Below are 12,240 nucleotides of genomic sequence, written 5' to 3' on the forward strand. Positions count from 1 at the left end.
TGCAATTTGCCTTTATAGCGTGGATCAAGGAGGCAGGCCAACCAGTAATCGTCATCGTTCATCATTTTCGTAATGCGTGTGTCCCTTTTTAGGATACGTAAGGCATAATCCGCCATGTGGGCCAAAGTTCCAGTTGTCAAATCTCCGGTTGTGATTGGTTGAGGGGCAGTTGCAGGCAAATCTACGTCACTTGTGTCCCTCAAAAAACCAGAACCCGGCCGTGACACGCAACCAATTTCCTGGGCCCCCGGGAAAGGTTCGGCATTAAAAATATACTCATCCCCATCATACTCCTCGTCCTCCACCTCCTCTTCGCCCGCTACCTCGTCCTGTACACTGCCCTGACCAGACAATGGCTGACTGTCATCAAGGCTTTCCTCTTCCTCTGGTGCAGACGCCTGCTCCTTTATGTGCGTCAAACTTTGCATCAGCAGACGCATTAGGGGGATGCTCATGCTTATTACGGCGTTGTCTGCACTAACCAGCCGTGTGCATTCCTCAAAACACTGAAGGACTTGACACATGTCTTGTATCTTAGACCACTGCACACCTGACAACTCCATGTCTGCCATCCTACTGCCTGCCCGTGTATCCTCCCACAAATAAATAACAGCACGCCTCTGTTCGCACAGTCTCTGAAGCATGTGCAGTGTTGAGTTCCACCTTGTTGCAACGTCTATGATTAGGCGATGCTGGGGAAGGTTCAAAGACCGCTGATAGGTCTGCATATGGCTGGCGTGTACAGGCGAACGTCGGATATGTGAGCAAAGTGCACGCACTTTGAGGAGCAGGTCGGAGAACCCAGGATAAGTTTTCAATAAGCACTGCACCACCAGGTTTAAGGTGTGAGCCAGGCAAGGAATGTGTTTCAGTTGGGAAAGGGAGATGGCAGCCATGAAATTCCTTCCGTTATCACTCACTACCTTGCCTGCCTCAAGATCTACTGTGCCCAGCCACGACTGCGTTTCTTGTTGCAAGAACTCGGACAGAACTTCCGCGGTGTGTCTGTTGTCGCCCAAACACTTCATAGCCAATACAGCCTGCTGACGCTTGGCAGTAGCTGGCCCATAATGGGACAACTGGTGTGCAACAGTGTCATCTGCCGATGGAGTGGTTGGCAGACTGCGTTCTGTGGAAGAGCTGTAGCTTCTGCAGGAGGACGAGGAGGAGGAGGAGGAGGAGGAGGGGGTGCGAACGCCTACAGCCAAGTGTTTCCTAGACCGTGGGCTAGGCACAACTGTCCCTAAATTGATGTCGCCTGTGGACCCTGCATCCACCACATTCACCCAGTGTGCCGTGATGGACACATAACGTCCCTGGCCATGCCTACTGGTCCATGCATCTGTAGTCAGGTGCACCTTTGTACTCACAGATTGCCTGAGTGCATGGACGATGCGCTGTTTAACATGCTGGTGCAGGGCTGGGATGGCTTTTCTGGAAAAAAAGTGTCGACTGGGTAGCTCGTATCGTGGTTCAGCGTACTCCATCAGGGCTTTGAAAGCTTCGCTTTCAACTAACCGGTAGGGCATCATCTCTAACGAGATTAGTCTAGCTATGTGGGCGTTAAAACCCTGTGTACGCGGATGCGAGGATAAGTACTTCCTTTTTCTAACCAGAGTCTCATGTAGGGTGAGCTGGACTGGAGAGCTGGAGATCGTGGAACTTTCGGGTGTGCCGGTGTACATGGCAGACTGAGAGACGGTTGGAGACGGTATTGTTTCCGCCGGTGCCCTAGATGCAATATTTCCTCCTACAAAACTGGTGGTTCCCTGACCCTGACTGCTTTTGGCTGGCAAAGAAACCTGCACAGATACTGCCGGTGGTGCGGAAAATGGTGGCCTTACAGTGACGGAAGGGATGTTGCGTTGCTGACTAGCTTCATTGGCCGAGGGTGCTACAACCTTAAGGGACGTTTGGTAGTTAGTCCAGGCTTGAAAATGCATGGTGGTTAAGTGTCTATGCATGCAACTAGTATTTAGACTTTTCAGATTCTGACCTCTGCTTAAGCTAGTTGAACATTTTTGACAGATGACTTTGCGCTGATCAGTTGGATGTTGTTTAAAAAAATGCCAGACTGCACTCTTCCTAGACTCGGATCCCTTTTCAGGGATTGCAGACTGAGCTTTAACCGGATGGCCACGCTGTCCTCCAACAGGTTTTGGCTTTGACACGCGTTTTGGGCCAGATACGGGCCCGGCAGATGGAACCTGTTGCGATGTTGATGCCTGCTGCGGCCCCTCCTCCACCTCCGCTTCTGAACTACTGCCGCCTGCACCCTGTTCCCCCAATGGCTGCCAATCGGGGTCAATAACTGGGTCATCTATTACCTCCTCTTCGAGCTCGTGTGCAACTTCGTCTGTGTCACTGTGTCGGTCGGTGGTATAGCGTTCGTGGCGGGGCAACATAGTCTCATCAGGGTCTGATTGTGGATCTGTACCCTGAGAGGGCAATGTGGTGGTCTGAGTCAAAGGAGCAGCATAGTACTCTGGCTGTGGCTGTGCATCAGTGCACTCCATGTCAGAATCTACTTGTAATGGGCATGGCCTGTTAAATGTTTCACTTTCTAAGCCAGGGACGGTATGTGTAAAGAGCTCCATGGAGTGACCCGTTGTGTCGCCTGCTGCATCCTTCTCTCTTGTTGTAGTTTTTGCTGAGGAGGACAAGGAAGCGACTTGTCCCTGACCGTGAACATCCACAAGCGACGCGCTGCTTTTACATTTAACAGTTTCGGAAGAGGAGGCAAAAGAGCTAGAGGCTGAGTCTGCAATGTAAGCCAAAACTTGCTGTTGCTGCTCCGCCTTTAAAAGCGGTTTTCCTACTCCCAGAAAAGAGAGCGTTCGAGGCCTTGTGTAGCCTGACGACGAAACTGGCTCCACAGCTCCAGACTTAGGTGGAATATTTTTATCCCCACGACCACCTGATGCTCCACTACCACTACCATCATTACCAGCTGACAATGAACGCCCACGACGACCTCTTGCACCAGACTTCCTCATTGTTTTAAAATCTTAACCAAAGTAACTTTATTTGTTGCTGTCAAACAACTTACACGGTGAGCTATAACTTCAGTATGATTTCAATATCCCTTAACAGGTTGGTGAGACCACAAGGAAAATCAGGCACAATGTTACACACTCTGTTTTCTGTGGCACAAAATCACAGAGATGACACACACGCAGGACTGTCACTCAAGCACTAATGTCAATATTAATCTCTCACCTAATTTATTTTTATTTTTTTCTCAGGGAGACTTTAGAAACCAAATAATATTTTTTTAAAAAAATAAATAGGCTTTCTATGGCCCACTGAATGAGAGAGGTGGCACACCCAGGAGTCAAGACTGGCACACAAGCTGAAAGGGCAATATTACTCTCCCACTGTTTTTTTATGTTTTTTTTTTTTTCAGGGAGACTTTAGAAACCAAATAATATTAAAAAAACCAAAAAAAAAAGGCTTTCTATGGCCCACAATTAGAGAGAGAGAGGTGGCACACCCAGGAGTCAAGACTGGCGCACAAGCTGAAAGGGCAATATTACTCTCCCACTGTTTTTTTATGTTTTTTTTTTTTCAGGGAGACTTTAGAAACCAAATAATATTAAAACCCCGCCCCAAAAAAATAGGCTTTCTATGGCCCACTGAATGAGAGAGAGAGGTGGCACACCCAGGAGTCAAGACTGGCACACAAGCTGAAAGGGCAATATTACTCTCCCACTGTTTTTTTATGTTTTTTTTTTTTCAGGGAGACTTTAGAAACCAAATAATATTTAAAAAAATAAATAAATAGGCTTTCTATGGCCCACTGAATGAGAGAGGTGGCACACCCAGGAGTCAAGACTGGCACACAAGCTGAAAGGGCAATATTACTCTCCCACTGTTTTTTTATGTTTGTTTTTTTTTCAGGGAGACTTTAGAAACCAAATAATATTAAAAAAAACAAAAAAAAAAAGGCTTTCTATGGCCCACAATTAGAGAGAGAGAGGTGGCACACCCAGGAGTCAAGACTGGCGCACAAGCTGAAAGGGCAATATTACTCTCCCACTGTTTTTTTATGTTTTTTTTTTTTTCAGGGAGACTTTAGAAACCAAATAATATTAAACCCCCCCCCCAAAAAAAATAGGCTTTCTATGGCCCACTGAATGAGAGAGAGAGGTGGCACACCCAGGAGTCAAGACTGGCACACAAGCTGAAAGGGCAATATTACTCTCCCACTGTTTTTTTATGTTTTTTTTTTTTTTTTCAGGGAGACTTTAGAAACCAAATAATATTAAAAAAACCCAAAAAAAAAAGGCTTTCTATGGCCCACAATTAGAGAGAGAGAGGTGGCACACCCAGGAGTCAAGACTGGCGCACAAGCTGAAAGGGCAATATTACTCTCCCACTGTTTTTTTAAGTTTTTTTTCTTTTATTTTCAGGGAGACTTTAGAAACCAAATAATATTAAAAAAACCAAAAAAATAAATAGCCTTTCTATGGCCCACTGAATGAGAGAGAGGTGGCACACCCAGGAGTCAAGACTGGCACACAAGCTGAAAGGGCAATATTACTCTCCCACTGTTTTTTTATTTATTTTTTTTTTTTCAGGGAGACTTTAGAAACCAAATAATAAGAAAAAAATAAATAAATAAATAGGCTTTCTATAGCCCACTGAATGAGAGATAGCACACACAGCAGTGGCACACAAGCCCTGACTGAGGCCAATATTTTTCTACCACTGATTGATGTAGTGTTTTTGTGTTGAGGTAGAATTTAGAACACAAATCACGGAAAAAATAAATAGGCTTTCTATGGCCCACTCAGTGAGAGATGGCACACACAGGGATGGCACTGTAGCAGAAATGCCAATCTTAATCTCCCACAAAAAAAAAAAAAAAAACCAGGGACTGTCCTACAATTACTATCTCCCTGCAGTAATCTAAGCCAGGTATGGCAGGCAGCAATAGGAGTGGACTGATGCACAAATTAAATAAAAAGTGTGGACAAACAAAAAAGATAGCTGTGCAGAAAGGAACAAGAGGATATGTGCTTTGAAAAAAGCAGTTGGTTTCCACAGTGGCGTACACACAGCAATACAGCTATCACGGAGCCTTCTAGGGCAGCCCAATGAGCTACAGCGCTGAGGAAAAAAAAAAAAAAAATAGCTTCCACTGTTCCTGCACACCGAAGGTGGTGTTGGACAGTGGAAATCGCTACAGCACAAGCGGTTTGGTGGTTAGTGGACCCTGCCTAACGCTATCCCTGCTTCTGACGAAGCGGCAGCAACCTCTCCCTAAGCTCAGATCAGCAGCAGTGAGATGGCGGTCGGCGGGAACGCCCCTTTATAGCCCCTGTGACGCCGCAGACAGCAAGCCAATCACTGCAATGCCCTTCTCTAAGATGGTGGGGACCAGGATCTATGTCATCACGCTGCCCACACTCTGCGTTCACCTTCATTGGCTGAGAAATGGCGCTTTTCGCGTCATTGAAACGCGACTTTGGCGCGAAAGTCGCGTACCGCATGGCCGACAAGCACAGGGGTCAGATCGGGTTTCATGAGACGCCGACTTAGCCAAAAGTCGGCGACTTTTGAAAATGATCGACCCGTTTCGCTCAACCCTAGCCTTCACATTTTTCGAACCAGGCAGGTATGAGACCACAAAGTCAAAACGGGAGAAAAACAATGACCAACGAGCCTGTCTAGGGTTCAGGCGTTTAGCAGACTCGAGATACATCAGATTCTTGTGATCAGTCAAGACCACCACACGATGCTTAGCTCCCTCGAGCCAATGACGCCACTCCTCAAATGCCCACTTCATGGCCAACAACTCCCGATTACCAACATCATAGTTCCGCTCAGCAGGCGAAAACTTCCTGGAAAAGAAAGCACATGATCTCATCACAGAGCAACCAGAGCATCTCTGCGACAAAACAGCCCCTGCACCAATCTCAGAAGCGTCTACTTCAACCTGAAAGGGAAGTGAGACATCAGGCTGGCACAAAACAGGCGCCGAAGTAAACCGGCGCTTCAGCTCCCGGAAGGCCTCCACGGCCGCAGGAGCCCAATTAGCAACATCAGAACCTTTCTTGGTCATATCCGTCAGAGGTTTAACAACGCTAGAAAAGTTAGCAATAAAACGACGGTAGAAATTAGCAAAACCCAAAAACTTCTGAAGACTCTTAACAGACGTGGGTTGAGTCCAATCATGAATAGCTCGGACCTTGACTGGGTCCATCTCCACAGCAGAAGGGGAAAAAATAAAACCCAAAAAGGAAACCTTCTGCACTCCAAAGAGACACTTTGAGCCCTTCACAAACAAAGCATTATCGCGCAAAACCTGAAACACCATCCTGACCTGCTTTACATGAGAATCCCAATCATCAGAAAAAACTAAAATGTCATCCAGATAAACAATCACAAATTTATCTAGATACTTCCGGAAGATGTCATGCATAAAGGACTGAAACACTGAAGGGGCATTAGAGAGCCCAGAAGGCATCACCAAGTACTCAAAATGACCTTCGGGCGTATTAAATGCAGTTTTCCATTCATCTCCCTGCTTAATGAGCACAAGGTTATACGCACCACGAAGATCTATCTTGGTGAACCAACAGGCACCCTTAATCCGAGCAAACAAGTCCGACAATAGTGGCAAAGGATATTGAAATTTAACCGTGATTTTATTCAGAAGCCGATAGTCTATACAAGGTCTCAAAGACCCGTCTTTCTTGGCCACAAAAAAGAATCCCGCACCAAGAGGGGAAGAGGATGGACGAATATGTCCTTTCTCCAAAGACTCCTTTATATAAGAACGCATCGCGGCATGCTCAGGTACCGACAGATTAAATAATCGTCCCTTAGGAAACTTACTACCAGGAATCAAATCTATAGCGCAGTCACAGTCCCTATGAGGAGGAAGAGCACTGGACCTGGACTCACTGAATACATCCTGATAGTCAAACAAATACTCAGGAACTTCTGAAGGAGTGGAGGAAGCAATAGACACCGACGGGGAATCACAATGAATTCCCTGACAACCCCAACTTGACACTGACATAGCCCTCCAATCCAAAACTGGATTATTGGCCTGTAACCATGGCAGACCCAAAACGACCAAATCATGCATCTTATGCAGAACAAGAAAACGAATCACCTCCCGATGTTCAGGAGTCATGCACATGGTCACTTGTGTCCAATACTGTGGTTTATTCTCCGCCAATGGCGTAGCATCAATTCCTCTAAGAGGAATAGGATTTTCTAAAGGCTCCAGGACAAAACCACAGCGCTTGGCAAACGACAAGTCCATAAGACTCAGGGCAGCACCTGAATCCACAAACGCCATAACAGGGTAGAAAGACAATGAACAAATTAACGTCACAGACAAAATAAATTTAGGCTGCAAGTTACCAATGGCGACAGGACTAACAAACTTTGTTAGGCGTTTAGAGCATGCTGATATAACATGTGTAGAATCACCACAGTAAAAACACAACCCATTCTGACGTCTATGATTTTGCCGTTCAGTTCTAGTCTGAATTCTATCACATTGCATTAAGTCCGGTGTCTGTTCAGACAACACCGCCAGAGGATTAGCGGATTTGCGCTCCCGCAAACGCCGATCAATCTGAATGGCCAGCGTCATAGAATCATTCAGACTTGTAGGAATGGGGAAGCCCACCATCACATTCTTAATGGCTTCAGAAACGCCATTTCTGAAATTTGCGGCCAGAGCGCACTCATTCCACTGAGTAAGCACGGACCATTTCCGAAATTTTTGGCAATACACTTCAGCTTCATCCTGGCCCTGAGAGATAGCCTGCAAAGCTTTCTCTGCCTGAATCTCAAGATTGGGCTCCTCATAAAGCAATCCGAGCGCCAGAAAAAACGCATCAATATTTGCCAATGCCGGATCTCCTGGCGCCAATGAGAAAGCCCAATCCTGAGGGTCGCCCCGCAAGAAGGAGATAACAATTTTAACTTGCTGAGCTGAGTCTCCAGACGAACGAGATCTCAAAGATAGAAACAATTTACAATTATTCCTAAAATTCCTAAATTTAAATCGATCTCCAGAGAACAGCTCAGGAATAGGTATCTTAGGCTCTGACATAGGACTGCTAAAAACAAAATCCTGAATGCCCTGCACACGTGCAGCAAGCTGATCCACACTAGTAATCAGAGTCTGAACATTCATGTCTGCAGCAGAGCTTCAAGCCACTTAGAGATAAAGGGGAGGAAGAAAAAAAAAAAAAAAACTCAGAACTTCTTTTCTTTTAATCCCACTTCTGCAATGCATTAACTATTCACTCGGCCTGGCATTCTGTTATGATCCCAATGGTAGAGGATCTCAGGGTTTTCAGCAAAGTCTGTAAACATAAAAAACCAGCTCATAGGGAGGTGGTAACTGAGCTGACCGCATACCTGATCCTAACCCACAACTAATAGCAGCCAGGGAACGTACCTACTTTGGTTCTAGACGTCTCGCGCCAGCCGGAGAACTAACTAACCCTTTCAGAGAAAATCAGACCTCACTTGCCTCAAGAGAAAGGTATCCCAAAGTAAAGACACGCCCCCAACAAATAATAACGGTGAGGTAAGAAGAAAGGACAAACGTAAGTATGAACTAGATTCAGCAAAGAGAGGCCCACTATATAATAGCAGAAATATAGAAAGCGGACTTATGCGGTCAGCGAAAAACCCTACAAAAATATCCACGCTGAATATCCAAGAGCCCCCGCACTGACTAACGGTGTGGGGGGAGAATATCAGCCCCCTAAGAGCTTCCAGCAAAATCAGGAATCACATTATGAACAAGCTGGACAAAAAACAGAACAATACAAATGAACAAAAATAAGAAAGCAGGACTTAGCTTATCTTGCAAGAATCAGGACCAGTAGACAGGAGCAACCAGACAAGGACTGATTACATTAATGCCAGGCAATGGACTAAGAATCCAGGAAGTTTAAATAGGAACACCCAGGGTCTAATGAACCAGGTGACTACCAACCTGGGGAAAGAATATCCAAGTGCCATACCGCTAGTGACCACAAGAGGGAGCCAAAAAGTATATTTCACAACATCTATCTACCTCTAGCTCCTCCCTAGAATGTCTGTTTTTGCCTCTAGCTCCTCCCTAGAATGTCTGTGTCTGTCTCTTGCTCCTCCCTAGAATGTCTGTGTGCCTCTAGCTCCTCCCTAGAATGCCTGTGTCTGCCTCTAGCTCCTCCCTAGAATGTGTGTCTGCCTCTAGCTCCACCCTAGAATGTCTGTTTTTGCCTCTAGCTCCTCCCTAGAATGTCTGTGTCTGTCTCTTGCTCCTCCCTAGAATGTATGTGTGCCTCTAGCTCCTCCCTAGAATGCCTGTGTCTGCCTCTAGCTCCTCCCTAGAATGTCTGTGTCTGTCTCTTGCTCCTCCCTAGAATGTCTGTGTGCCTCTAGCTCCTCCCTAGAATGTCTGTGTCTGCCTCTAGCTCCTTCCTAGAATGTCTGTGTCTGCCTCTACCTCCTTCCTAAAATGTCTGTGTCTGCTTCTAGCTCCTCTCTAGAATATCTGTGTCTGCCTCTCGCTCCTCCCTAGAATGTCTGTCTGCCTCCAGCTCCTCTCTAGGATATCTGTGTCTGCCTTTAGCTCCTCCCTAGAATATCTGTGTCTACCTCTAGCTCCTCCCTAGAATGTCTGTGTCTTCCTCTGGCTCCTCCCTAGAATGTCTGTGTCTGCTACTAGCTCCTCCTTAGAATGTCTGTCTCTGCCTCTGGCTCCTCCCTAGAATGTCTGTGTCTGCCTCTAGCTCCTCCTTAGAATGTCTGTCTCTGCCTCTAGCTCCTCCCTATAATGTCTGTGCTTCTAGCTCCTCCCTAGAATGTCTGTGTCTGCCTCTAGCTCCTGCCTAGAATGTCTGTGCTTCTAGCTCCTCCCTAGAATGTCTGTGTCTGCCTTTAGCTCCTCCCTAGAATGTCTGTGCCTTCCTCTAGCTCCTCCCTAAAATGTCTGTGTCTGCCTCTAGCTCCTCCCTAGAATGTCTGTGTCTGCCTCTAGCTCCTCCCTAGAATGTCTGTGTCTACCTCTAGCTCCTCCCTAGAATGTCTGTGTCTGCCTCTATCTCCTCCCTACAATGTCTGTGTCTACCTCTAGCTCCTCCCTAGAATGTCTGTGTCTACCTCTAGCTCCTCCCTAGAATGTCTGTCTGCCTCTAGCTCCTCCCTAGAATGTGTCTGCCTCTGGCTCCTCCCTAGAATGTCTGTATCTACCTCTAGCTCCTCCCTAGAATGTCTGTGTCTGCCACTAGCTCCCCCCTAGAATGTCTGTGTCTGCCACTAGCTCCTCCCTAGAATGTCTGTGCTTCTAGCTCCTCCCTAGAATGTCTGTGTCTGACTCTAGCTCCTCCCTCTTCCATAGAACCTTATAAGCACCAATTGTGATCTCCTATCTCAGCAATGGAAAAATCTGTCTTTGCTAAATACAGATTTTACAGATTTTACCAACAAATTGAGAGTCAAAGATCCATACAGGAGGATAAATGTGCAGATTTCTCTGATGTGATATGTTACAAAATTCCTTATTTTCACATGTGCTATTGAATTATGCAATAAAAATTATAACGACGGTTATGTTTTACTAAAAAAGGGTCTGTGTAACCCATACAACCTTTTTAACTAGAGGTGCCATATGTCAGATCGTTAGTGTCCAATGCCCAGTGTCTTTCCACTAAACTGAGAGTCACAGAAATCTAAAAAAGTCTGATTTGTTTTTTAAAAAAAACACAGCGCCACTCTTGTCCATAGGCTTTGTCTCGTATTTCAGGTTTTTTTTTAATTATTTTTATTTAATTATTTTTTAATGTTTTTTAGATAAATTCAAAAAAAGGAAAGCTTCTATTATGTAAGTAGAAGAATACGTAATACCAAAGGGGTTGTTTTTGTCTGTTTGCCCTCACTTTAGTAATCATATATTGCTGCTATATAGGTAGTATGGCGCCCCATGGTGTTCTTCTCATTTATTATGACGTCCACCCAATAATGGCAACTTACTGATCTCTTAGACTATCAACGATCTTAAAATTGGGGCTTTAAGGTGCCCGTCTTTTGAGTAGCTATGATTATGGGATTCTCTATATTCGGCAGCCCCATAGACAATAATTGGGGTATTTTACTTTCTTATTTCTTCTCTATTTCCCTCAAATAATCTTTGCAAAATGTCACATCCATTACTTGCTTTAGACGCAGCTACCTGGCATTGAGTGCTACAGTCCATTTTCCTTTCCACTAATGTCTCTATATAAGTTTTTTCCTATATATACATTTTTTGTGTGTAAACTTGACATTTTCTTTCCTTTTCTGTAAGTATAACTGTACATTTAATATAATTTTTTTATTAAAAAATATTTAATGTTTTTTTCTTCTAATTATAGGACTGGACAAGCGGCAGAGTTGAATAATTTAAGCAGTCCTGTCAATCAGACGGGGGAAAACTTTTATATCATGGATTAATAACATTTGCCATTACTCGGTACAATCTCGGAAAAGGAAAAAAAATCTCTTTTTCTGGAAGTGCTAATTGTGCCCCCCCCCCCCCCCCGAAAAAAAAAAAAAAACACTTTATAATCCTAGAATATCATTGATCATAGAGTTATTGCTGTAAACTGGTAAACTTGACACCTAAAAATGTAGAAACTACTATAATGTTTCTCAGTCCAAAGAAACCACAACAATCACGTTCCTTTAAGGTGAAACAAGTGAGGTAGCATGGGGGCGGAGGTCGGGCAGGGACACCAAATTTTGTGATGGTGGGAAATTTTGGCCCTTCCTTGCCCATGCTATCAAATGACCCAGCAGCAAGCACTGCTTCTTATTAGGGCATCAAGGCTCCGCAGCTTCTCTTTAAATCTCCTCTTTTGTGTCATTTTATGAAAGGAACAAGGGAGCTCTGACCCCCAAAAGTGTCTTCTGCTGAAACGTAGGGTTATGGCTAGGGATACGTTGGGGTAAGGGTTGGGGCTAGGGTTAGTGCTAATGTTAGGGCTAGGGTTAGGAATAGGGTTGGTGCTAGTGTTAAGGATAGGGTTGGGGTTAGGGTTGTTGCTAGGGTTAGGGCTAATGATACGGATGAGGTTAGGGATAGAGTTGGTGCTACTGTTATGGCTAGGTGGTTGACGCTAAGGTTGGTCCTAGTGTTAGGGCTAGTATGTTGGGGCTAGGTTTGGTTCTAGTTTTAGGGCTAGGGTTAGGGCTATACTTAGGGCTAATGCTAGAGTTATTGTTGGGACTAGGGTT

At 45.2% G+C, this 12,240-nt stretch overlaps 1 protein-coding gene across 1 annotated transcript in view; it reads left to right on the top strand.

Moving 5' to 3' along the window:
* LOC143775147 (uncharacterized) overlaps positions 1-11,540 on the top strand; it is a 39,162-nt gene extending 27,622 nt beyond the window's left edge. The window contains exons 5-6 of the mRNA XM_077262991.1: positions 10,819-10,849; positions 11,379-11,540. Coding sequence (XP_077119106.1) covers positions 10,819-10,849; positions 11,379-11,457 — 110 coding nt within the window. The 3' untranslated portion in view covers positions 11,458-11,540. The remainder of the gene's footprint in view (positions 1-10,818; positions 10,850-11,378) is intronic.
* Positions 11,541-12,240: the final 700 nt, after the last annotated feature.

The sequence above is a fragment of the Ranitomeya variabilis genome, chromosome 5 (genome assembly GCF_051348905.1).
Source record: "Ranitomeya variabilis isolate aRanVar5 chromosome 5, aRanVar5.hap1, whole genome shotgun sequence".
In the NCBI taxonomy this organism is placed as follows: Eukaryota; Metazoa; Chordata; class Amphibia; order Anura; family Dendrobatidae; genus Ranitomeya; species Ranitomeya variabilis.